General features: G+C 31.2%; 2 protein-coding genes across 2 annotated transcripts in view; both read left to right on the top strand.

Annotated features, from left to right (window-relative positions):
* The window catches only part of LOC128172973 (receptor-type tyrosine-protein phosphatase epsilon-like), an 86823-nt gene that overhangs the window by 49323 nt on the left and 9986 nt on the right, over positions 1-27514 (top strand). The window contains exons 8-14 of the mRNA XM_052838715.1: positions 25256-25382; positions 25566-25669; positions 25783-25946; positions 26062-26149; positions 26226-26299; positions 26413-26449; positions 26555-26652. Of these exons, the coding sequence (XP_052694675.1) occupies positions 25256-25382; positions 25566-25669; positions 25783-25946; positions 26062-26149; positions 26226-26299; positions 26413-26449; positions 26555-26652 (692 nt within the window). The remainder of the gene's footprint in view (positions 1-25255; positions 25383-25565; positions 25670-25782; positions 25947-26061; positions 26150-26225; positions 26300-26412; positions 26450-26554; positions 26653-27514) is intronic.
* Positions 3426-13640, top strand: LOC128173015 (multiple epidermal growth factor-like domains protein 10). The gene is made up of 5 exons (XM_052838769.1): positions 3426-3483; positions 4534-4752; positions 5987-6244; positions 13231-13368; positions 13477-13640. The coding sequence occupies exons 1-5, from the start codon at positions 3426-3428 to the stop codon at positions 13638-13640; spliced, it is 837 nt and encodes a 278-aa protein (XP_052694729.1).

The following is a 27514-nucleotide window of genomic DNA, read 5'->3' as shown; positions in this document are numbered from 1 at the left end:
TTGGGTCTTACCGACGTCATCAGCAAGGGAGATAAGCCGCGTTCGTCAATGTTCCTTTTCCCGATCAAATGATTTTGATCGACTGTGCCTCACATTTTGCATAAAATATTAAAAAAAACAATGTCAGTCTTATTAAATAGACACTTATGAACACATTCCCGTATATAACTCAATATGATCAGGATATCGTTTCATATGACCTTTAAGTAGTCTGTGGCTTATAAGGATAAATACGGTAATTTCCCACAAATCATTCCTACAGCACTTTAGGTATGTAACAATCTCATGAACATTAATGAATAGATAAAGAATGTTATTCTCTGTTTTACAGATAAGTAATAAGTCTCAATTCCAGTTGAAAATGATAAAAACACCATAAAAATACAAATGGCGGGAACATGCGTCGCACATGTGCTTGGCCAAACCCAGTAACATCCCAATTGAATAATATGATTGCGTGATACCACAAAATAGTAATATAAACATTATCTGCTGAATCTTAGATATACTTCTGCAACATTACAAATACATTACATGTCTCAAAATATTTAATAACTACCTGGAAAGAAGAGAGTGAAGATAAAAAATATGCGTTTATTCAGATGGGTACCAGATACTGACTTCTAATGTAAAAGAGTTCCAATAACAGAGGAAAAGTCATAGCGTAACCATATATTGGAGTTACCTCTCTTTGCTTGTAAATAAAAAATGGTACCCCCCCCCCCCCTTATTCTATACTAACAAAAATTTACAAGATATTTCTTATATTAAGATTTTTAGATATTTTTCGTTTTACTTACATAGCATCAAAATCGTTAGATTCTAAAGATCCCTAATGACGTGACAGATTATAATTTGAGAGTTGTTTATCATCAGGTGGAACATTTTTGGATCAATAGAGCTTTACAAATTATCAATCTTTTGAGATATTCAGAGAAGACGTCTGGCCCCTATTAACCCTTTATTAAATAGACTAGTCCCCAAATCTTGATAAAAAAAAAGTCGTGTGACTTGTTCAACATTTGTTTTATATGTGTTAACGAAATTTTTCATAGAGAAATTATGAATAACACTTTTCGCTTTTGTCGTAAACAAACATAATCTTGTTTAACCTCAACCTTTAGTTTATTTATCTTAGCAAGTGAAAAACTGTCAATGTGACAGCAAACTGGGTGTTCTTTAATGTGAACTGTATCCATAATCCATAATCCATGTCTACCTTGAATCGATAAACCTTACCTACCGTATTCAAATAATTGGAGCACCCTAAATGTAATATTCTTCGAGAAAATAACTATGACAAATTTCAACAGATTGTATTTTTTCATAAATAAACAAAATTGAATTTGCACATATCTGATATATGTATTAATAATCTGCCAAACAACAACTTCCTATCTGGAAAACTAGGATGAGTTATCCGTATATTAGGGATACCGTATAAGTAATATTTTGCCAAAAAATGACAACGTTCGACAGCAATAATTTTTTTATCAGTTATTAGAAATCAAAATCCTAGCAATATGCACACCTCTGATATATGTACAAACGATCTGCAAAAGAACAAGTTCTACCTAAAAAAGGTAGGAGGCGTTATCTGCACAATAAAGGTACCCTTTTGGCAGCCGCCCGCCCGCCATTTTCATCATTTTAATAACCGGATGCAATTATGATGATAAATGAAATATACTTTTTTTGTTTTATGTACATAATATGACTGGTCTCTTATTTTCTTTCTGTCTCTTTTGTATAACTCTTTTACGAAATACTATGTTATATACTTATTTTTTTGTACGAGTACCATATATGTGTATAATTGTAATCGGACTTCATTTTAAAAAAAAACAATAATATCTAGATGCGATCCAGTTGCTAGCCACGAGTTGTCTTCCGTTTGAATTCACCTTAAAAATGGTGATCGGGATACTTTTTAGTCTCTGTCATTTCTTAAAACTTAAAATTACATATAACTATTGCTAAGAAACTTCAAAAACTTTTATGCGAGGAAAAAGACCGCTATTATCGTATTTTTTTTTTCACAAATTTAAAACGAAAAATAATACAATTCATCATAAATCTAAGTAAAATTAAGGAATTTAATATCTGATTTAGGTTATTTCAAGAATCTCTTAAGAAGATCATATTTTAACAAAACATGCTTATATTTATAAAATACAGAAAAAGGGTGGTCAGTTTTGATTCTACCGAGAAAGGGCACATTTAATTTGACCGTTTAACATTTAAAATGCATTCTTCTGCATCAACATATGTTGCAAGTATTTATAACAAAGCAGAATAGTAACATTACATATTGTTTTAAGGAGGCAGATTAATGGAGGTTTGAGCAGAGAAACAAAAATAGCAAAACTCCTCATTTTTTACTATATGCAATTTACACCAACTCAAGTTTATCTGCGAAGAAAATCGATCGTTGAGTTTTCTTTATGGGTCATCTCAAAATACAGGTACATTTACTACAGGATAATATAGGAAATTCTCGTTTTCCACAATTTGAAGCAGATTAGAAAAAATACTACAATTGCTTTTATCTCAAATTGTTATGTTATTAGTATATCATTTTATACCTTTTATGTAAAATTTCTAAATTATGTTCTTGTTTTCAGTGGGAACCATTTTAAGATATTAAAATGCACAAAATTGCTCTTTATTTGGAGCATTATAAATTTCGATTGGTATAATGAATGCATTCAAAAATTAAGAAAAAAACAACTGAGGATAGTATTATTCTGGGTGAAGATTTTTAATTCTTTTTTTTTTTCTTATTTTTTATATCGCATTCTTACATAGCTTCATTTTATGATAACGTCATAAAAGCACAATGACAACGCTCATTTACCGTGCAACGGAAAAATCAATTAAGAAAATATGATTTTCCTCAAAAAATCTATTTTTGTCAATAGTTGGTTTATTGTGTTCCTTTTTTTAATAATATTGTAAAAAAAAACCCACTGTATTTTACTAGAATGTGCAAAACAATGCGCAATGAAACTAAAGTCGGTCTCCTTAAAATTATGCATAACGATCGTTACATAACAATTTATTCATATATTTATCTATTTAATATATACCGATATTTATTTATTCACCCATGTGTTCCTTTTCTCCCCTTTTGTACATATGTTCAGCTCTTCTTGTGTCCTCTTTATTGTTCACATTGCACCATTTCTGTAAATGTTTGACAATTTGTATTTCATGATCAATTCAGGAGGGAAATAAAGAGTAAATGAATGAATGTATGAATGGATGGATTTAAAGACCAATCATTTATAATGTACAGCCAATAGAAAGAAAATGCGCATGAAAACATAAATGCTACTCCATAAGAACGACCAGGTAAATTCAGACTTCCTGGTTCTTTATGCTTTAGGTTGCCCCTGTGAACAGTACAGTGTTCCATCAGAAATATGAACTGTATAAACTGTGTTTTTCATGTAGCCGGATTATTTGCAGCATTTGCATATGGTATGTTTGTTTGTTTTAAGTATTCTGAATTAATCTTTCAATTGTTTATAATATATGCCCTATAACATTTTGAAATTGTGATAGTTGAATGTAGCTGGAGGTCACTTTTGACTGTTGTACATTATCATTTATGCATTGATATATTTTTTTTAAATGTTATATCCTACGAAAATGTCTCCATCCATTATACAATCCTAGAATTGTGATAATTGAATAAAGATGGAGGTTGCTATTTAAATGTTGTCCATTCCTGAACTTATCGATTCTCTTAGTTTCGTCTTGGAACGTATGGTTATTTATAAATTGCAAAACAAATTGTAGAACTTGTGTTATTTTCACGTCTTACACGTTTCACATTTTGATGAGAAATAATCCCATAAGAGTGGATGCGACGTCTGTTTAGGGTTTCACTACGTTTAATGGCTGCTCGATGTATAGACTGCGTGCATATGGCGATTTTTTAAAGAGACTGTTTCCATTCAGTCAAATACATTTCTCGATAATTTAGAGATTCAAATGCATATTTAATCTTTTTTAGTCTCTTTTTTATCATTTTAGATATTAACCGCAAATCCACCGGAAAGGGTTTTGCATTCCTTGCGTTCAAATAGTATGCAGTGAATTCATTCCGAGGTCTCGTTACAAAAGTTTATTAGTTTTTATTTTTATTTTTTTTTTTGGGGGGGGGGGGGGGCACAGTTGACAAGCACTTCTTCTAAAGGGACATTATTCACAAAGTTTGTTACCATACCGTGCTGTCCCGGTGACCCTACACGCACTTTGTTTTCACTGTATGTTATCAGTATGCAGATCTGTGCACGCTCAAAGTGAAAGTCGTCCAATGTCGATCTAGTTGATTCGTTAGCGGCAAATGAAGATGCGGCGCTGTAGAAACTACTCGTTTAGCTTGGTGTTTTGCATTTTAAAAAAAAGAAGCAGGACACATGCAGCGAAAATTATACTTATCATACCAATTAGTTAAGGAATTAAAAATGTATAGTCTTTTATCTAATACTGTATACGACTTCAAATATTCTTATCATTTAAAAGAGGACATATCCTACCAAAAAGTCGCCACCCAGTCACATACCTCTACATCGGTGAATTCAGACGCTAGGAACGCAGTTGATGGAAACATAAAGACGTGTATGAAGACAGAAGATATAGGATTAACCTCTAAACACAGAACCGTGTGGTGGAAAGTAGATCTCGGGGAAGTAAACAACATCTACAGCATACACATTCAATTCAAAAACTACGACGGTGACCGTATGTAGTATTCGGATGTACATATATACAGAATTCGGATTCCTTTACTGTTGTTATTGTTTTATCGTCATAATTACAGATTTAATAGTATCAAATGGGATAATCTTCACAGTTGTTCAACTGTTTTTACAAACTATATTTAATCAAATTGTGTAGGCGAATACTACGATAACTTTAGCTGCCCCTCTTTATTGTTTCAATGCACTAATAAATGTACTTTTCATAGAATGTATGCAATCAGTTGTAATTATCAAAAAGACGGTATACTACAATAGGTAACATTGTATACTTTTGAAGCACAAGCGCCAAAAATCGCCTATTACGCGTTTTGTAATTGAATTATCTGTATATTCAAATGTCGAATAAGCAAATAATTTTCGTTAGTTGAATGTTAAATATATCTTAGGTAGAAAATGCGAATGAAACCAAAATGTAAACATTTTATTTACTAAGAAACGTGAACAAATTAATCGTTTTGAAAGACCAACATAACACTAGACAAATTTAGTCTCTAAACCAAAAAAAAGTAATTATCACCGGAATCACAAGAAGTCGTCTGGTATTAAGTGAACATCATATGTGATATATAGAGTTGATATCATAAAATGATAATACCTAATACAAAAAAAATTGTTTAGTACGAACACGGGTATAGCGAAGTTTTTTTTCAGTTCCCGCTCAAATTCATAACAAATCTTTGCAAATTTGTTTGGTTATATCGAATTCGGATATAACGATTTTACGAGTATAGCCAACTTATTTTGAGTCCCGTGGAGGTAAAAAATAACGAAATTTAACAATTTTATAACGAATTTCTTTACGGTTAAACAATTTTGCATTACCATTTAGCATAATAGTTTAAATTAATTTATTTTTATATAAATATTTCTACTCACAATCCGATTCTTGAAGGTATCAAAGTAATGTAATTTTTATTTTAAGTTTCAGTCAGCACAAGTTATAGTCTGGTTAAAGAAAATATGTATAAAGTGAATTTGCTTTAGTGATTATTACGAACTCGTTATACGGATATAACGAATAACAGATACATGGGTGTATAACAAAGTAAATCCATCGGTCCCTTGGACTTCGCCATAACCGTGTTTTACTGTATAATGATAAGTAAATAATTTCAAAAAGAAGAAAAAATTCATTTTATTCTGAAAACATCTCTTTAAATCGAAATTATTATGTAGATTTTTTTTAATAATAGATGTTGATATATTACTTTCAGTTGTTCGCCAAAGAGGACGATTTGCAGGATTCTCGCTATATGTATCAGATACTGATGTATCATCCATTAGTGAGATAAAGAGTTCTACTCTTTGTTACAAGGACGGACCACAGTTGCCGCCCCTTAACTTTACAACAATATGTACAGAAAAGGGTCGGTACGTCATATATTACAACGAAAGATTGGACAGAGTTATCTACCCGGCCATATATCAAAAACAGAATGTCTACAGTGAGCTATGTAAAGTCATAGTACAAGGTAAATATTTATTACTATTCTCTCTCTCTCTCTTTCTCTCTCTCTCTCTCTCTCTCTCTCTCTCTCTCTCTCTCTCTCTATATATATATATATATATATATATATATATATAAACGAATAAGTCCTTGGTATAGGTAACGATATAGAAAAATGTTTTCAGTAGACGATAACACAATAATCCACTGAAGAGCCGATCAGGCGAAAGCGCTCTGGATTAAAGAACTATATATGATAAGAGTTGAATTTGGCCCCCATAATTCACCATTTTTTAAAGTATTTCGGTTACAATAAAATGTTATGTTATAATTTAGAAGAGTTCATATAAAATATATTTTTCACTTATTTGTTTGATTTATTTGCACTCACTTGCAGTATATGACGTCAGAAGTGACGCTATTTCAAACATTCAATCAAAATCAGTCGAAATTGACATTTTTCACATCTTTTTACGAATGGGAAATATAGAGCGCATGCTTGAACCAGGACAAAATATTTGTCACTTATTAGTCTTGGCTAGATTCATCTCTGATTAAAATAATGTGTTGGTTCAAGCATGCGCTCTATGTTTCCTGAAAGAAAAACTTCTTGAAAACAAGCTTTTTTATGCTAAAATGCAAAAATAGCGGGGACAGGCTGTCTTTACAATGCCGTATTTCTAAATTGTGGGCACTTGAATCAAAATGAACATTAAGTTAAAACACGACATATACAATGTATATCTGTACAAAGAAAACAAAGAATTACAGTAAAATAATGATATTCCTTTTAGGGGGCCATTTTAGGCCCATACCATATATAGTCCTTTGAAAGAAATGGATTATTGTGTTATCGTCTACTGAAAACATTTATATATATATATATATATATATATATATATATATATATATATATATATATATATATATATATATATATATATATGTCAGTGCAACTCTTTTTATAACGGTGTTTAATTGATTTTTTAAAAATAAAATTATAGATTAAGACGAACCTACTCAAAACAGTTTGCAAATGCGCTAAGATAAAGCCATAAACATTTTTTAAGTAATAGTTTTTGGCGCATGACATTCCTTTAAACTGCAAAGATTCTACATAATAATTCAAAAACATCCCACGAAAATAAAGCGTTCTAGGGCTTAGCCAAAAAGTTCAAACAATGTTTTTTAATCTTAGTTTTAATCTTAATTTTAGTATTTATTTTAAAATTAACGATATGATGTTATTTTGCACGGCAAATAGTTCCCTATGTGTATTTTAATTACGTTATGTGTTTTATAATCTGAATTCTCCAACTAGAACTTCGTGAAAAACCAATATGAATCATGTTGTGTAAAAATTCAAAGAAATATTCCATCAAACTACTTAAGGGACAAAATACTGCCCGACGCGAAGCGGAGTTCAATATTTTCGTCCAAAGGAGGCTAATATAATCAATGTAACCCGAATACACACTAAACATTTGTTTTGTTATATGAAAAAACAAACCAAAAAAGAAAGTAATTGAAAAAAGATGGCCATAATTTTCTAAGCTAAACAAAGAATTCACGAATTCAATTTTGTGCAAAGTTCATTTCCAAAGTATCCTCAACATCAAAAGGTCACTTGTGATGTTCCGCCGACCGTAAGAATTAACATACAGATGTTCTACCTGATTTAACTTCACAGTAATTCGCAAATCCTTATATCCGTTATGATAGCAAACCGTCGCGTCCGTTGTTTACTTGCTTTACTGACTGTCTATTATGACGTCACCTTGTTTTGGAGTCGCAAAGAGTTATTTACGTCATCGTTTACGAATAAACAAATCAGAGGCGATTATTTAAAGTAGAGGGAACGTTCTCTAGATATTATTCCTAGCCGGTCAATATAAAACAAATATTGACCGGTCAATATTTTTTGGACGAGCTAATATTACAATTATTGACTATTCGTCTATGTAGAGTTATATAGTGAGAATATACAACTGAATATAACAATTGGTATTATTTTCACAATTAAAAAAATCTCAATGATAGTGTAAGACTTTTCATAGGTTTTTTTTAAATTTTCAAAAAATATTCAATGGCCATTAACTCAAAAAGTAGGTCATTGAGCTACGTTTTTGAAAGTGAAGAATAACACTACCATGTAAGGTCTATAACACACAACAGCTGGTTTTTCATTATCATAAGTGGAATTTTATTTCATTCCGAGTCATCCTTAAGTTTAAACGTCTTTCAACGAAATAAGAAACAAACACTTGCGCAACTCTGATAATATCTTTGACGACCGACTGCTTTGTATAACGTTTTTCATAACTACTAGATATGAGAACAAATAATTATTTTAAGTACTTTGACTTAAAACTTAAAATATGTATTTCATTAAGTTAATAATTATTGAAGTATAACTGATTCAACAATTTATTTATCCCCATTCTTATAACGGTGTATGACCTTTAATGTGGATATAATTAACCTCAAATAAGACTCTTAGTGTTATTCGTAAACTCTACAGTGATGTTAAATCATGTGTTAAAGTAGTCCCAGTATCGCTCTACGTCATAATACGGATTTTACAATATTGGTTCGACTTTCACAAAGCGTTTTTGATACCCGGTATTGATTTTGCTCTACATCGTTGTTGTAAACTATGGCAATAATAAGCAATTAGAACGGTAATATATGTATTCTATGAGAGATAGAAATGATTAATGTTGAGAAACTCGATTCTGTTGAAGTAAAATGAAAAACGAAGTTTCTGATTAACCAGGATCTCAGGTATGCTTATATCTTCTTTGTTTTGACCCCCGACCCCCCCCCCCCCCCCCGAAATTTTCTTTTTCTTTTACTTAAACCGGTTTAAATTTAGAGACAGAAGCTATTTCGAATTTAATCAATCGTCAATTAATTCATGTTTAAATGATATCTAACATTGTTGACAGATCTAGGCAAAAAAATGTAACAAAATGTGATTTTACGGATTTTTTCGTCAGGGTCTACTTGGTTTAGAGCTTATAGCGTGAAAAGTCATTCGTCAACATATAATTTACTTTACCAAATCTTTTTTATAAGATGTCAATCTATAGAATAAACACCATGAATTTAAGTTTGAGTCAATAAAATAGTAAAAAAAAATTACCAAACGCGATACTAGCATTGCATTTTTTGTATTCTATTTTGATACATCAGGTCCATAAAGCGTACTTACTTATAAAAATGTGCGCAAAATTATTGATGAGATATGGCTTAAATAAATATTTATACTCTTTTTTGTATGTTCAGTTCTAGTTTTCCCAAAATTGGTAATCATAATTGTATTTTCCTTGAGAAAGCCACAGAGTATTGAAATAATTATCGTCCTAATGTTATAATTTAGGTAGTATAAGAAGAAATATTTATATACATTTTTCTTTACTATTTTGCTTTACATTGCATTTATTTACATTGTACATCTGTGGTAATATCTCATAATGGCAGATGTGTCTGTGTACTGCAAAAAATTTGTTCACAATGATTATGTATTTACATGTATTTATTCAATGCCTATAAACCATGTGGTTTTGAGCTCATACATGTAAACTATACCATGGTTTGACAATTGCCACTGCAGTAAGAGTACCCTTCCAAGTGTAACTCAATTATATATTATTTGGTCATATAGTAAGTAACCTTGGGCTGTTGATGTCCTCAGTTGTTTGCACTAAAGCCCGAGATTTCCGTTCGCACGTTGTTGAATTATGACAGATCGACCGAATAAACAAACAGATGGAAAAGTGAAACGCATTAAAGAGAAAATTCTACATATTGGGATTAAATAAAACTAGTTTTTATCACGTTCTGGATTTTTTTTTCGCCGATTTTGAAAAAAAGATTAGCTTGAGCACTGAAAGGGGGGGGGGGCAGTTTTGTTGTTGTTGTTTGTTTTTTTTTTTTTTTTTTTTTTTTACAATGAAACAAACGAGAGTACAGAAGAACCACAAAAGTGTACATGTGATTGCTGGAATCTAAACTACACCTATTTACAATTTCATGTGAATATTATTAAATATAATCACTGAATTCCTCAAATCCGGACAACACTTTTAATCGTGCATCTACTGCAATTATGTAGCATTTTAACACGGAACTTTTATTTGATTTTTAAACTGCTTTGAACGCTTGGGAACGATTTTTTAAATAAAATTTAATTTTATTTTATTTTATCACCCTTCCTTATTTTGGTATTATTCTCATAAAAAATTCTACTTCCTACACGTTTTTTGTTGGTCGATTATTCATTCCCACCCCAGTGTGTATAATATATATATATATATATATATATATATATATATATATATATATATATATATATATATATATATATATATATATATGGCAAACAATGCTGAAAAGTTCAAATCTGTAGTTTATTTATTTCTCGAGAAAATGAATAATTAGTAACAACAGGTTTTGTCAGGCGGCGCAATGTGCGACATCGAAAATTTCCAGTTTTACGTTGTTGCTAAACCCTCCACATCCTTTACGATGACATTTACATTTTATTTCCGAAAATGTCTTAGAAAAAACATTATCTTTGAACATGTACCCTGAGTGCTTATTCAACATTAATTTCTAGTTTTGAGTTTGTTTTTTTTAAATATTTTTTTTAAGTACAAACGATCTGTCAGCTCCAAACTTGCCCTGTATTACTTGTTGTCTAACGTCCGTCTTACCGAAATGTGTCGTTCAACATTTTGACGTCCATTGATATCGTTCGGAGTTTCTTTTTTCCACTTATTGTCATCATACTTGTTCAAATATTTTGACATAATATAAACTACTTAGTAATATTAACTACATAAACTTCTTATTCACAAAACGCATTTCTCATCGATTTTGTTAATTTCATTTACTTCCAAAGCCGCTTAGGATTTATTTCATGGTCCTTACCAAATTGTATCAGTTACTGCTGCGCCGCCTGAAACGCTGACATCGTCATTTTATTACGAGTTAACTTTTCAACTTGTCACAAAACGCGCTATGAAATATTTAAAAGTTTTGTTATGGTCAAAACATTTTCTGAGTTAATAATAGAATTATTATCAAATATCAATGAATGTTTTATTTGAATTTTTTCATTCAAAAAGTACTTTTCCTCGCAATTTTCATTTCATTATGTTGATTTTAACTTTTTTTTTGACATTGCGCCGCATGTCGAATTTTTGATCTAACATGCTTTCATTTCACTAATTTAATCTCAAACAATATTTGATTTTAAAACATTATTTGAATGCTAATTTCTTAAACCCTTTGTGGCACAAATTTCATCTTCCTTTGTTTTCGATTAACTGAATAAGGCCACTTCTCTACGCTATTTTGGAACAACCCTCGTATATGCTTACAAAATAATTTGGCTATTTTAAAAACTTTTATTACAATTATTACCTGGGAGAAGTAGAAAAAACAAATTTATATTATCAAACCTGTCCAGGAGACTTCGCGAGCCTTGCATGATTGTAAATACGAATGTATAATAGTACACTAGACAAAATTGCTAACGCACCACATACTATATATTTTTTTGATTGTTTTAGATCTGAACTTAATTAACAAAGATGAATTAGTATATTATTTTAATAGTTTATTATAATACAGAAAATGAATCAGCAAATGTTGCAAACTTATTGACCAGTTGCTTTTAGTACTGTTTATGAAACATTGGTACCCCCATTATGTGATTCACTTATCAATATCGGGTGTGGCCTCCATTTGCTCGGATAAATGCGATATGTCTCTCTTTGTCGCTTAGTAATTACGCAGCGCTTTGAAATTCTTGCTCGGTCCCTCGCACTTCCGGTTTGTACAAATTTACGGTACAAACATGCAATTGACGTGTGGTGCCTATTACACACACTATATTACAGGTAATCATTAAATTATTTAAAAACATTTCTAAAAGAGCACCCTGCACAGACCATACCAACTGCCCTGCCACGCTCTTTTGTGGTCAAACGCGGCATATCCCGTCGGGGTTTTTTGTGCGTTTTTAGTAACACATGCATCAATTATAAGAACACAAAAAAGAAAGTAAAGATTTATAGTTTCCAAAAAGTGTGAGAACGATTTGAGCATTTCTAAAGAACAGGTACGCTTCAGTAAACATTGTATCCATTTATCCGTTTGGGCATTTTAATGTCTTTCTTATGATTAAAGTCAACTATATAAACATTAAATTCATGTTTTTAAAATTTTAGGATGTAAATATTATTTTATTTTAAATGGTGCGTTAGCAATTTTGTCTAGTGTATAGAAGGTGGAATCACGTAACACGTTGCAACGTATATATTCATGAGTTACAAAAAAATCTCAACATTGATGAAACAAATAGATAAATTTCATAAGGAAATTTGAAATTTCCTGAAAGTTTACACCACAAAAATACCAAAACCGATCGGATGATTCAAGTCGGTTTTTAATAAGATAAGCCGTACTACATCTACCGGTTATTATATCGGCGTTGTTTTGCATTAAATCTTTGCATATTCATATTTAGATTGAAAATTATATATTACTTTTAGTATACTTTTATTATTTATGATCAAGGTCTTTTCATTTCAGCACCGTCGTTTTAATCAATGTTAAAACAACTATACATTCAACTAAGATAATGTTACGTTTTAATTTTTAACCAATATAACTGAAAAACTAACTAATGGAGTTCGTACAAAATAACAATCAATGTGCACGTTTGATAAAATACAATAAGTAGAAGAATACGATGCTACGCCCCATGTGCGTGGGATAGTTATCATTCAAAGGTTTAATTACTGTGGCTATTTGTTGTTGATATACAACATTTTTGTACAGTTTAGAGAATGTTTAAGACTTACACACCCACCATTATCGTAAACTGCAAAACCTCAGGTTATACTCTAATAACTAGAGTGGACACTGAGTTCATTTCTTTAATAAGAAGACATCATATTTTATATGATGTTCTGCAATTTATATCTGTATTTGTTAAAGGTTGTAAAAATGCCAGTGTCTACGGCAGTAACTGTGACACTCCATGTCCCACCAACTGTAAAGACAGCACGTGTCACATACAGAGCGGAACGTGTTTCACGTGTAAACCTGGGTGGACTGGGACGTATTGTAATACACGTAAGATAATAATGTGGTATATTTCATTCATATACCGTTTTAATCACAATTGACCTTTAGGTGACACCTTTTTTTTAACACATGTGTAGCGAGTTTTCTATGTAACAGAGTGTGGCAAGGGGTGGTTCGGCTTGAATTGTAGTCAACACTGTGTTGGACATTGTAAATATAACATGAGTTGTAATCATGCGACTGGTCAGTGTGATGAAGGGTGTGCTGCAGGATGGACAGGGACTACGTGTGACAAAGGTAGATTTTGTCATTTCACTTAACCAGTCCTAACAACCCTTCAGGATACAGTCAAGTATTATTCCCTTGATATTGTTATTTAATTCACTAATTTTTGTTAAGAATACTTATTATTTTTCGATAATATACATGTACATGATTACAGAGTGTACCGATGGCACCTATGGTCATAACTGTGTCAAGAAATGTAGCAGTAACTGTCTCAGCGATTCTCCATGTAACAAACAGACAGGTCATTGTAATGGTGGGTGTGAACCAGGATATACAAACGATGACTGTAGCAAAGGTACATTTAAAGATAATCTGACCAAAAAAGCAACATTGATTTGACCATGTAAACTTATTAGTTGACTACATACTCTGACGACAGTTAAGTCTTAAAATACTGCTAAAGTAACAAATTGGTTATCTCTTTGATAGAGTGTCCGGCTGGGCAATTTGGATTGGCCTGCATCAAACGTTGTAGCGAGTATTGTTTAGTCAAGGATACATGTAACTATGTTAGTGGAGAGTGTGCGGGTGGCTGTCTGGACGGTTTCGTAGGAACATATTGTAACAAGTGTAAGAGCTATTTATTAGTTCATTTGTAATGTACACAGGAAATAGTGGCTCGAATGATTTTCATGCATGCTACTTTTCGTGAGTTAATCAGACGAAATTCATGCGAAAATCAGACGAAAAGTTTCTCATGCGAATATCATGCTTATATGTTCGCGTGATATTCGCACGAAAATTGTAAAATTTTCAGGTGAATTATAATGTGATTAAAAATTGATACAAACACATGAAAATTGCATGTTTTTGATATGAACCTTTGAATTATGACATATCTTTAAAAACATTCTTCCATTTAAAGCAGCTTATATATATAAAGCACAGAGAAATTCACCTTTTTGGAGCTCCACCACCGCCCCGGCCGGGGCTTGAACTCACGACCTCTGGAACCCATTCTCCTGGCAGTGAGCGGCCACCGCGCTAACCACTTGGCCATCTAGGCAAGACAAAAATCTTGCTGTTGATGACGTAGGGAAACTAGCGCGCTGGTCGCTCACTACACGGTCGTTTGAGATACAGGTGGAATGCAGTTAAACAACAATTTGAGAGGATCGGGACGATACACATTTGATGAGCTATAAGCGAGTTACAAAGCTTACAATTATTCGCTATGTAAACAAAGCGTTTGTTTACATTTCGAATGTTGAAGTGAAAATTCCAGTTTTATACCCACAATAAATGTGTTAATCGTTAGGAACTGGTTATTTATGCTTAAATGAATAATAAGGTAGACAAACCAGCTTTAAGAGATTTTTCACTCGTACATTGAACACATGTAAACAAAAACATGGCACGAGCCTTGTTTACATGACAAAGAATTGTGAGCCCTGTATCTTGCTTAAAACTCAACGACTGGCACCCAAATTTCATTTGATCATTAGAAATGCATTTTTAAAGCGTTGCAAATAATAAGAACAGAAAAATAAAATTTGACCAAAATCGTGACCATGCCCCTTTAAACACAATCATTGCAATAAATCTCCAATTGACATATACCTGCATGCGCTCTTCATTTCCTATTAGTAAAACGATAAGAAAAATATCAATATTTGACCGATTTTGATTGAATTATAGAAATAGTGTCACTTCTGAAGTCATATACTACAAGTGAGTGCAAATAAATCAAAAAATGTGGAAAATATATATAATATCACCTCTTCCAAAAAATAACAACATTGTTTGTACCCGACATACTTAAAATAATGGCGAATTAGGGGGGCAAAATTTAATTCGTATCATATATAGTTCTGTCAAAATTTTATATATTCACATTATTACATTTTCAAAGATATGCTTACGACCCCCCCCCCCCCCCCCAAACTGTGTTGCTCAATTAACCTACGGACAATCCGGAAAAACTTTTCTGGATCCGGGCATGAAATGAGATCAATTATAGCAATCGCATGTTTGATATATATGTTGACTTATTTTAAATCCTTACGTTTATACTGTATTCATTCATTGTTGAATTAGATATACATGAACTTAGATTTTGTTAAATTGCAGAGTAAAGAAAGACATTGATCGGTAGCTTATGGAAAAACACGAATTTCCACTGTATAACGTTAGTTAAAGATCTACGTCTAGGTTTAATACAGTGCTGCTATCCTGAAAGTTGGCAAGGATAGGATAGGATAGGATGCACGATACATGAAAGAAATATAAAAGTTAAGTTCTATCCTATCCTGCATCCTGTAGCCAATCAGATTCGAGTATAAATTTTAAAGTTATTTTGCGAAACGAAAATTGGATTAACAATGTATTTTCAATGTCAATGTAATACGTTTTACAAGTTAAACCATTTAAGAATAATTAATATATCAAGAACGCGGTGCATAACATCGATGCGCGCTAAAATGTCGGCGCTACATCTTTGTCAATTTGTACGCAAGTACGGAGTTACTGCGAGAATTCGTCAGAAATAGATTTCTGTATTTACTTCATTTAAAGTCTGCAAAGTAAAAAAAGCTTGAATTTATAAACGACCAATTCGGCATTTTAAAAGATAAACATGTATACGAGAAATAGACATTGCTTCACGTTTCATATAAATTATTCGATGCCCAATAACAGGGACGCATATTTCTGTCCGATATTAACCTGAACATATCGAATTAATAAATGTTAGCTAGCTATAATGCTAAAGAATTTATACTTTAAAAATTACTCCGATTGGTTGAACCATAAACGATATAAACTTCCTAAAGGAATTATTTATTTCCAGATCGTGTTTACATTTATCGCCGAACGAATCGCTCGAATAATGATAATTACGCTCAGTTATATGTGATAAGAAAATAGTTTGATAAAAATATGTGACTTAACAGTTCCTCAATAAGTGCATCGAAGTTGTTTATCTGTTTTTTATGCATAAATATAATAAAAACCAAAAATCGAATCGCTTACCTGTTTGTTTAGATTATTGTGTCGGGTGCGTCGATTTACCCAAATGGACCCAAATGGAACGTTAAATGACCCAAATGGACCCAAATGAACCCAAATGGAGCCCAAATCGAAACCCAAATGGAAACAAATGGACCCAAATGGAAACTCAAATGGAAACAAATGGAAATTGAATGGCATAATTGAAGATAATATTTCATAATTTCAATCATTATCTTAAATATAATGGGTTTTTATAATTGAAAATTGGAAAAAGAATTTGATAATGTAGACTTATCAATTAGTTTCATGATTTAAATACATGATTGTAATATTTTTTTCGAATCTATGTTTTGGATTGTTAGCAGTTATAAGTAGTATAACGTTGCCCAGCTCTTGCCTCGTTGAAGCTATCCCAATACGAGCCATAATTTTGAAATAAAAATATTTAAAGCCAAAAGAATAAATTGAAAAATTAAACATAAAAATTATAATTTCCAAGCAAAAAAATATGTTTATGTTTAAAAATAAAATATGTATCTTCAAATAATTAATAATTAGATTCTAATTCCATATGACCTTAAACAATTTTCAGCCCAAACATGGATCAACAATCAAAAAGTAATTCAAAATTTGATGCATGGAAAATGAACCACATACGGTACATGTATAAGCAAACAAAAAACATCATATCAAAACATGCACTACATGATTGGTTTGAGCTACTATTTTATTAAATGCCCTATTAGAAGAAACAACCGAACAGCACTGCATTTACAGCACTTAAATTATTTAACATGCATATCAAGAATTTGCAATCTAACTAACTTATATACATCTATATTTAGAAGACAACTATGGTACTTTATCTTCCAATATCGAAAATATATATTTGAATTATATTGTTATAATTAAAAAGGTACTAGTATCTCGAAATGATTATATATCAACAGTGTTATTAACAGTTATATATCAATTCATATATCAATAAAAAATCATTAACAACACAACAAAATTGTCGTTTTAGAATTCATATTTATTGATTCTTCATTAAATAAAATCTTCAATTAGGCCATTCAATTTCCATTAGGGTCCATTTGGCCTCCATTTGGGTTCATTTGGGTCATTTTACGTTCCATTTGGGTCCATTTGGGTAAATCGACGCATCGATTGTGTCCATCCCGCGTACGATATAATTTTACCAAAGCAAAGGTAAGTACGTTATTCCGCTCGAAGAATATTCGGTTTTAAGATTTAGTTATTCATTTTGAGTACTACATTACTCAGTAATTGATAAAATCATTTAATTCTTAAATTTTGTTTCATTCAACTTGCATTCCTATATTTTGAAGGTATGGGATAGGATAGGATAGGATAGGATAGAGCTTATTTGCAGGATAGGATGCAGGACAAAGGATATAGGATAGGATAGTTTTGTCAACTTTCACGATAGCAGCACTGTATTAACAATATAATTGTTCAGCGGTTAAACATGTATATAACAGTGTTGATTAATAAAAACCTTGTATTTAAAATTAACTATTTTAACCATATCTAAGTTATAAAATCTCATTTGTTTATTGCGTGTTGGTATATCACACTAACACTAAGTCAATCATCATCTTGATGGTTCTCAGTACCGAACATATACGCAATATGTGACGTCAGCAGGAACGAGTTCGAGACTCGAGTTCAGTGAAGAGTGATTGACAGAGGTGAGAAACATTGACAAGGTTTACAAACGTTACTACTAAAAGAAAAACATTTATTTTTTTTTGCATTTAATGGAAAAATTCCTTTACAATTAACTGCATGATAAAGTCGAAGTATAACTGTTACATGATGATGATCAGTGACCCTTATAATCCTATCCTTCATAAGCGTAATCTTATAGGCTTATGTAAAAAATAGCTGATATCTATTTCATTGTAGCTTGACAAACACATCCCTACACATGTGGGGTTGTTACTATTTTGACGGAGGTGTGAACATGATGACATGCCTAGCTGTTTGGCTGTATAAAAGGTGAGGATAAATCAAAGTACTATGATACTAAGATTGTTCGAGTCAATCCAAAGCTTGTAAACTGTTTATTAAATATGTTTGTTTTATTCTAAGTTCATTAGATCGAAATCCATAGACGAGAAGAACAGATCCTTCCATTTTTCTCCAGAATGTCTTTCCACCAATAAGAGTAGGTGCACAGTTCAGTAAGAAGAACAGTTTAGTGTTGTCAAGAATTTGTGTAGGAGTTGTGAATTATTAAAAAAAGATAGCCAATCATGAGTGTAATGAATACAATAGTTGTATTACTTATATTCTGCACCCAATCATGAATGAAATCATTTAGTAAAACTAAGTATCGTTTAGCATAGTTTAGAATAATATATATATATATATATATATATATATATATATATATATATATATATATATATATATATATATATATATATATATATATATATATATATATATATATATATATATATATATATATATATATATACCAATAATAATAATGTGCATTCAAAATAGATATGCCATTCAGAATTATGAAAAGTATATGTACACTGCATCATGTAAATTTTCTTGCAGTCTGATGAATAAACAAGCCTGTTAAAGAAGAGGAAAAAGAAGAAATTTTAATTTTGCGCTTATCGGAATAAAGAAGATTATCCCTTAAAGATAATCCCCATTGTTTTCTGTTAGTTCTTTATTTAGCGCATCAATAAGGACTTCAGATTTCTTTACAATATGAGATTATATTCTCAAATTTAGATAAAACGAGATCATATAAGATTTCAAGATAATTAAATTAAGCTGCACAGTATTTTGTAAGGTAATATTTGTATGGCATTTGCAGCAAACAACAATAAAACATTGAATAAACAATTTCGCATAAATATCGCGCGGAATTTTAATTGTGTGGTATTCACATAAAAATCATATCAAAATTGCATTAAGTTTTCGCATGAAATTCATGCCTGTTACTATTCGTATCTTTCTCATGCGAAGAATTCGCATGGAATTAATGCGAATTTCATATTAAATTCACGCGAGTCACTTTTGCCAGTGTAATATTCATGTGTGCTTTTTGACAAATGCGTAAAAGTTTGATAATAAGGTGAACTGTCTAGATCCCATATTTTCATTATTGAATAATTATTTCAGTCATTTTTTTTATATTATTGCTATGCAAATATTTTGCAATTCGTTAAAAATCAAAAGATTTGAAAGATCTTTTTTTTTGGTTTTGTTGGTTTATGTTTTTCAGAGAAGGGGTAGATTTTTTTTTTTACTTTTTTGGGGGAAGAGAGGTTTGGAATGGATGTAATAACTAATACAAACTACTGGACCCCAAAGAAAATGTTTTTGGATATCCATATGACATTATTAACTCTTGATCGTTTTAATGTTCTTTACAATGAAGATATATAACTTATTATATGGATTGTTTTGCCCCTGTAGATATAATAGTTTATACCAATAATGATTCCTTTTTGTGTTCTATCCTCTAGCTTGCTCAAAAGGATATTTTGGAACAAACTGTTCCCGGGTATGTTCACCAAGCTGTAGTCCTGACATATGTCGACACACTGACGGATTATGTATTTGTGCCGCAGGTTCAACTGCTGATAATTGTACAATAGGTAATTTTCCAGAGCGAATTTTGTTTTATAATTTTGTAATAGTTTGAACCTTACAGACAAACCTAAAAAGTTACTATTTTTTAGCTTTGTTTACTCAGTTCAACACAATTTCTACGTTTTTAAGTACATGGTAAATTAATACGCAATTGTGTGTCATGAGCTTTTTGAAGTTCAATACCAAAATATCTCAAATCTTTCCTTTTAAAATTTTATTGTGGCGAAAATACATGTATATTTTATCATTTTATCCAAGAAACAAACTACAACCAATTTACATTTTTTTTCCCTTGAGAATATGTTTTAACTTAAAAAACTTAATAGGAGCAGCTCGTTCGTCACTTCCGGTCGTCACCGATAATGATTCCAAAATTTCGATTTTTGGAATTTTAAAGCATAAACGTTTTGTAGACATTTTTGTACTGATTACAAAACTAAAAACCGTTTTAAAATCGGACAACGCATTGCAGAGATTAAAGTTTAAAAATGACATTTTCCAAAAATCTTCATTTTGCAATGTAGGTCAAAAAGTTGGTTTAAAAGGAAGTTAATATAGTAACTCGTACCAAATGTCAACATTTTAAATAATTTTATAATCAAACGGATAATCCATTCGCAACGAAATAGTGGCTAGTTTTTATATTAATTATTGACATGGTATGGCAAAAATACAGAATAAAACAAGCATTAAGGCAATCATTACACTTTTTACCCCCCCCCCCCCCCCCAAAAAAAAAAAAAAGAAAAATGAGGAAAAAAAAAGTGTGTCATTAAGTCAACGTTGAAATTCCTTCAAAACAAAAAATGTCGTTGAAAGTAACGAGTTGGTCTTCAATCAAATTTTAAACGAAGCAAGCTAAAATGTTGGCAGACTCTTTAGATTAATAGTATTTTTTAAATATTTTTAATATCATATTAAAATGTTGATTATTTACGACATATTTTAAAGTATGATAGCCGATACCGACCACTTATTTAAACGAGGAGTCTTTTTTTTCTTGAAATGGAATAAAAGGTCGTGCGTTATTTAAGGAATTTTAGTTGTACAACTACCGCGGTATTTAGAAGTTTATTTTCTTTCTTGAGAAATCTAGTAAATAAAGATTATGAAGAAAATTCTTTTCATCTTTACCATTATGAATACATTGAAAGGCTATAAAAATATATATTTTAGAAAAATGTTGTTTTATACTGCGTATAGTGTATTTATGTATGTCTCTAAACCATATATAAAGTGTGACAGATTTATTGATTTTTTAAGTAATATATGACAATTTTTTTCATATCTTTACAGATTATTAAAATAATCAGTTTTGTTTCAGTATTTGATAAAATATTGATTGTTAGAGAGTTATGGTTTAAATGCTTTCGGCCTCTCCGAGTCCTTGATTTGAGGGATGAATTTGTTTATTATGTTATTATTGTTATTGTGCACGAATGTGTTCAGTATTTGTTAACAAAGTAGGTATGACCAAATAGATAAAAAGTCATCATAAGAAACGTATTTCATTTAAATATGGTAACTTAAATGCCGATTGAACTGAGCATTCATGCGACGAACTTCCTTAAAATTTGAATTATCATTGCATAACTTACGTATTTCGTCTTTAATCATGGAAAGTTTCAAAAATCTCAATTTTATTGTGCTTGAGCTTTTGCACAGACATGACTGTCATCTGGAAAAAAAAGAGCAATAGTTTTCACAAAAAATAGATTTTCGAAAAGGAATAGCTTTAGATAAAAATAAAACAAAAAAATATAAAAAAAAAATACCCAAATCGATTCAGCCCTTTCTAAAAAAAATCGGTAAAGAAAGAACATAAATGTCTGATGAACTCAATGGAAAATACCCCGAAAAAAAATCAATTGTAATGTGAAAATAATTAGAACAGAAAAAATAAAATCTATAATTTTTGCAGATAGATCTTAAATCTAAGCACAAAACAAGGGGAAGGAAGTCGTCACTATGGTCATTGGCAAACTCTTCACACTTCAAAATCTAGAGAATGCGTCGATTTATCTAAAAACATATTACATATTCTGCATTTAGCGTCAGAATAAACCATTTAAATATAATAGAAAAACATTTTAAAACGAAAAAGTTGAAAAATTGAGTTTAGGGAGTATGGGTTGTAACGACCGGAAATTACCGGAAATTACAAGGTACATTCTCTTGGCCCAGGTGTATCAGAGTACATGACGTTCACATAGCTGAACATTTCATGAATTCGTTTTTAGACGGGTCTATTGGTTTACTGTCAGTCGAAGTCTCAAACCGGAAGGCACGCGTAGACCACATGAATTGAGTCTACGCGTAAGAAAATAGTGCAGAAAGTGTTCATGCATTTCAGTAAATATGTATTACAAAAATACGCATTAAATCTTTTTAAGTCCTCTATGTATAAACAAAATTCTATTTAGAAAATAAACAAATAGTTTTATTGATCAAAATATTCTTGCTCGGGTTCAAATGTGGAATGAGTTACGTAATTGATTGAACAGTGCCGGTGACGATTCAGCTGGTGTACGAGCTCATTAATCAATAGAAGAGATTGATGGTGGAAAGTTCCCAAATGCAATGTGCCATTTTTAAAAAGTTGTGAATTTTATTTTGACAATCTTTCACCTTAATACTACCAAACTTCATGCGCAAGTCGAAGTTAAAATCGGGACTGGTTAGATACAGATGTTTTACAAATCAAATAGGTGTTTCATTGGCTTCCAGACTACTTGCGGTATGACTGCTTTTCGTCTCTAAAGGCATTTTGTACAAAGAAAATAAAAACAAGTCTGAATTTGCCTTCTCGTTCGTTGGCTCTTTAGTTATTTAAACTGAATTTAAATTTTAAACAATGCATTGTAAGCAAAATCTATAACAGATTATACATTTTTGAAGACTAATACATCATATAATGTATACAATCTTATCGATTGAAGAACCAAGTTAAATGTTAATGTTCATGTTTTCCGGCTTAGTTGGAATAAGGCTTTGGGTGAATTACATTGTAAAATAATGCAAAACATTACCATAACTTCATGAATTAGGGCATAAAATTATTATTACCATTACTTAATTTTTTGGACGTAATTACAATGCATTACATTACCATTACTTGAGTAAAGTAATGCATTACCATTACTTTGTGAAAAGTCAATAAGTTTTAAAAAAGTAATTTAAAAACTAAATAAAGAGTTTTTGTAAATATTTCAGAAATAAAACATGCTTAAACTATTTACAGGTTCATGTTCACTATCAGGTTCAAACTTAATGACTTATACAATATTGCTGTTGCACTTGTAGTTCTCAAAATAAGGTTTGTCCCGTAACATTTACACGCTAATGGCGGAGTTGACAATCTCTGTTTTTTGTCTCTGATTTTCGGATTACGGTTTTTAATGAAAGGAACGGTTGCATCGTAATTCGTCTGGGTGATGCACGAGTTTACACAAAAAAGTAGTAAGTGGCGAACGGATTCATTTTTACCTATTAATTTTGCATGAATCGCAAATGAAGAAAGTCGTGTCAGATAAGTCGGTCTTAAAAATCAAAATGGCGACCTTGACAAATCTTTTTATTGTCAAAGTTCTTGAAATCTTATTGTAAAAAAAAAAAAATTCTAACGTCAGGTGCCTGTGTTTGTTATCGGTATACAAATGTTCACTTTCTTTCTTAATTCAGTAGTTTTAGAGTTTTCGGGGTTTTCATAAAACTGTTATTACGGATACCGTCCGACTTGTGGATTTTCCCTTTAATCACAAAATTGAATAAATCTAATTATTAAAATTATTTACTTTGATATATTTGTTTGATTTTCCCGATTAGTAGTAATTTCTAAAATTTTTCCTTGGGGTCTTAATTTACATAATATACCGTTGTGTCAATTTTCTACAATTATGAAGGCCGGGATTGAGTAAAATTTAGACAAAGTACCAGAAAATTGCAAAAAAGCCGAAATTAACATAGATTGTAACAACTAATTCAAACTCATAAATCTGGGAAGCATAATCGAGGAAATCCAGGACAATTACAAATTCAAACTTTCAAGACCCCGTCTTTCAGTACTCTGAGTACTTTGATTTGTAAATCGTAGCAGAACAAACAAGTATTCCTTTTAAAGGAATGATCGGCAATAATGATATATTGATAGCTAGATGCAATCAACATGATAAGTTTGATGTAAAATAATTTAAAAAGTACTGTATTTATACAAAATATAGAATATTTTGAATCTGTACACCATAATTTTATCATTATAAACCGTCAACAAATTTAATTTTGAAATACATTTGGGAAAACCGTTCGTAAACTCCTTGTCTAGTTTTATAATGTTAACGTAATTATTAAATGTTAATGTATCTTCTTCTTCCTCAGAATACTGAGTAGGGCTCTTCCAAGAGCATTGAATAAGTTGTATTAAAATAATTTAATGCGACTGAAAAACATTGAATGCCATCATTACTTTCTATCGAGGTCGCATTATAACGTAACCTTGTTTATGAATCAAGCCGTCTTCCTAGCTACTATTATGCAACATCAATATATCGAGGTCAGTTCATGGAGCATCTTCTTATGATTGAGGCCAGTTCATCGAGATCAACTGCATTACTGAATAAATCTTTCGATCGAAATTCTTACGCGTGAGACAAAATGTGCATTCTTGAATTAACAGGTCGAACTGTATTTTATGTATGTTTGCATCTCTTAAGGTAAATAAATTGAAATAAAACTGAGTAAAATGTTATATAAATACTCAACCAAACTTCAAGTTTTTATAAGAACTACTTATGCAAGCGGAATGTGTGCGCACGTGGATGCATTTGCCGGATGCCTCAGATGGACACAACAGTGATCGGCCGAAGCCGATCTCAAAAATGTCAATTGAAAGTTGTTTAAGGGCGATAACTTATCAAATTTTTAACCTTATTTACAGAATGTGGAAACCTATACATACATTTTTTTCAAAGATGCCTTTTATGATTATTTTTAGACCAATTATTAACAAAACGCATTATTGTTTTTAATGTTAATATTTTTTTCTTATTTGAATAAGTCTCTGTAGAAGATTTGTATACTAACAAACCAAATCCATCAGACACTGAGGCTGTTACTGTTGGAGGAACGGTTGGTTCATCTGTGATTTTAGTTATCGGAGTTATCCTGGCGTTTTTCGCAATGCGGTATGCTTTAAACCCTCATAAATGAAGAAAACAGACAATTATCTCAAGTTGATTTTTACTTAGCATTAACTTTATTTAATTTTATAATTTGATTGAACTTTGTTTAATTTTCTGATCATGGTCCGCAGGTACATGGGTCGTTAAGAGTTATGCACTTTACTTTTTTCTAATCAATTTATCTAGCCTTAAACGAAAATCAACAAACATGGCGAAACTACAGTCATTTATGATGGAAGCTAAGCCGATTAACAAAAAGGAACATAATACAGAACTTTCTAACATACAGAGTAAGTAAACTGATGTGTTTGTTTAGTTTTATTTCATTATTTTAAAGGATGGTGCAGTATTATCATTATTACAGAAAACTCCCCAAAAATTGTAAAAATTCTAATCATGATAGGTTGTAGATCAAACACTTATGACATTGAAAATACTACATATGCTTTGCCTGAGAAAACAAAAAGGGGTCCTCGAACCAATAAGAACATTCCTGTCAGGAATATGAAAGCACAGATATCAAACATGTCTTTGAATGAAAACGCTGGATTTAAGAGTGAATACCATGTAAGATTTTTTTTTTTACTTTCAATGACTTACTTTTATTTTCTTTTACATTTTCTAAATTGTTGAAGAAATACTTTATCATAGACGGTAAAAATGTATAACACGTACATTACAGGACATACCTCGAGGTGAGCTTCACCCTTGCGTAGAGGGAAAGAAACCGGAAAACAAAGTTAAAAATAGATACACCACCATATTCCCATGTACGTATTTTAACCGATTCAGATAATGTGAAAAGTAAAATTAGCATAAAATAAATGGATTTGTTTCTGGTTCTAGATGATCACTCTCGAGTTATATTAAAGGACGCGGCCAGCGACCAAGTGGGGTACATCAATGCTAATTACATTGAAGCAAGTATTTAATTTCTGATGTCTTTCATATAAACGAATACATCATACCTTTTAATTAATAAAAGCTTTTTTAGCAATATTTCATTAGAATTGAATGGAATTTATTTTAATAGGATACTAAAGAAATGCGGACATATATTGCCACCCAGGGTAACCTTATAATTATATAATCGACCTTTCATTTATAGTTCTATTATTTTAATTGTAATCAATACTTAAATTTCTACTTATTATTTTTTTTTAAATCCTCGCAAGGTCCGAAACCAAAAACAATAGCAGATTTCTGGACCATGATTTGGCAGGAGGAAGTCTGTAACATTGTCTGTTTGACTAATCTTACTGAGGGCACAAAGGTGAACACATAATACATACATTTTACGTTCGTTTGTAATAGCATCAAAAATACATTGCCGCTATGACAATCAAAATTGCGTTTCCGTCTTTTTAGGACACTTTTTGAGTCACTAAGGTGACCTATTGCAATTGGTCTTCGTCTTCGTCGTGGGTCGCCTGTTAAAAATGCTTTAAAACAACAAGGCCAAATGCTTCTACATTTAATTTGAAGAATTTTTAGGATACGATGAGTATACGTTCTGGAAGATATTACCTTACCACCCACGGAGTCTCATGGGCGGGGCAATATATGTAAAACAAAAGACACTCTAAAAAAAATCCCTACTTCCACACACTTGAAAAAAAAATAGTGCATATAATGCCATGAAGCCCTCTACCAAAATTGTGAAATCAATGGCTCCTGGGTCAGGGGTTTAGATCCTATGGTAGGGCCAATATGACCATATAGTGAAAATGTATAAAATCTAAGAAATTCTACTTTTTTGATTTCCGTATACATCTTAGCGAAACTAAATAAATAGTTACGATTAAATTAAAGCTGTCTACTAATATTTTGAAATTTATGGACATTTAGTCAAAAGTTCAGACCTGAGGGTGGGATCAGTAGGGCTTCATAGGGAAATTTATGAAATCCTTCTATACTCCAATATATATTTGAAGAAAACTAAATGCAGCATTATGTGATACCCACGGAACCATATACTTGAATTTTGAAATACATGTCCTAGTCAGGAGTTTAGAACCATAGGTAAGGCCAATATGGCCACATAGGGAAAATATATAACACTTTCTAATATTTTCATCTGTACTTTCACAATCGATGGAGATAAACATTAAACATAAATACATTGTTATTGTCCC

Source organism: Crassostrea angulata, chromosome 2, assembly GCF_025612915.1.
Source record: "Crassostrea angulata isolate pt1a10 chromosome 2, ASM2561291v2, whole genome shotgun sequence".
Taxonomy (NCBI): Eukaryota; Metazoa; Mollusca; class Bivalvia; order Ostreida; family Ostreidae; genus Magallana; species Magallana angulata.
The sequence above is the reverse complement of the archived record's forward strand: the minus strand, read 5'-3'. Positions and strand labels throughout refer to the sequence as shown.

Bases quoted from the DNA above. Each gene is read 5' to 3' on its own strand.
- LOC128173015 (XM_052838769.1), top strand. From the start codon at position 3,426: ATGAACTGTATAAACTGTGTTTTTCATGTAGCCGGATTATTTGCAGCA. The intron at 4,753-5,986 runs GTATGTAGTATT...TATTACTTTCAG, and splicing joins CAAAAACTACGACGGTGACC to TTGTTCGCCAAAGAGGACGA. The intron at 6,245-13,230 runs GTAAATATTTAT...TATTTGTTAAAG, and splicing joins ATGTAAAGTCATAGTACAAG to GTTGTAAAAATGCCAGTGTC.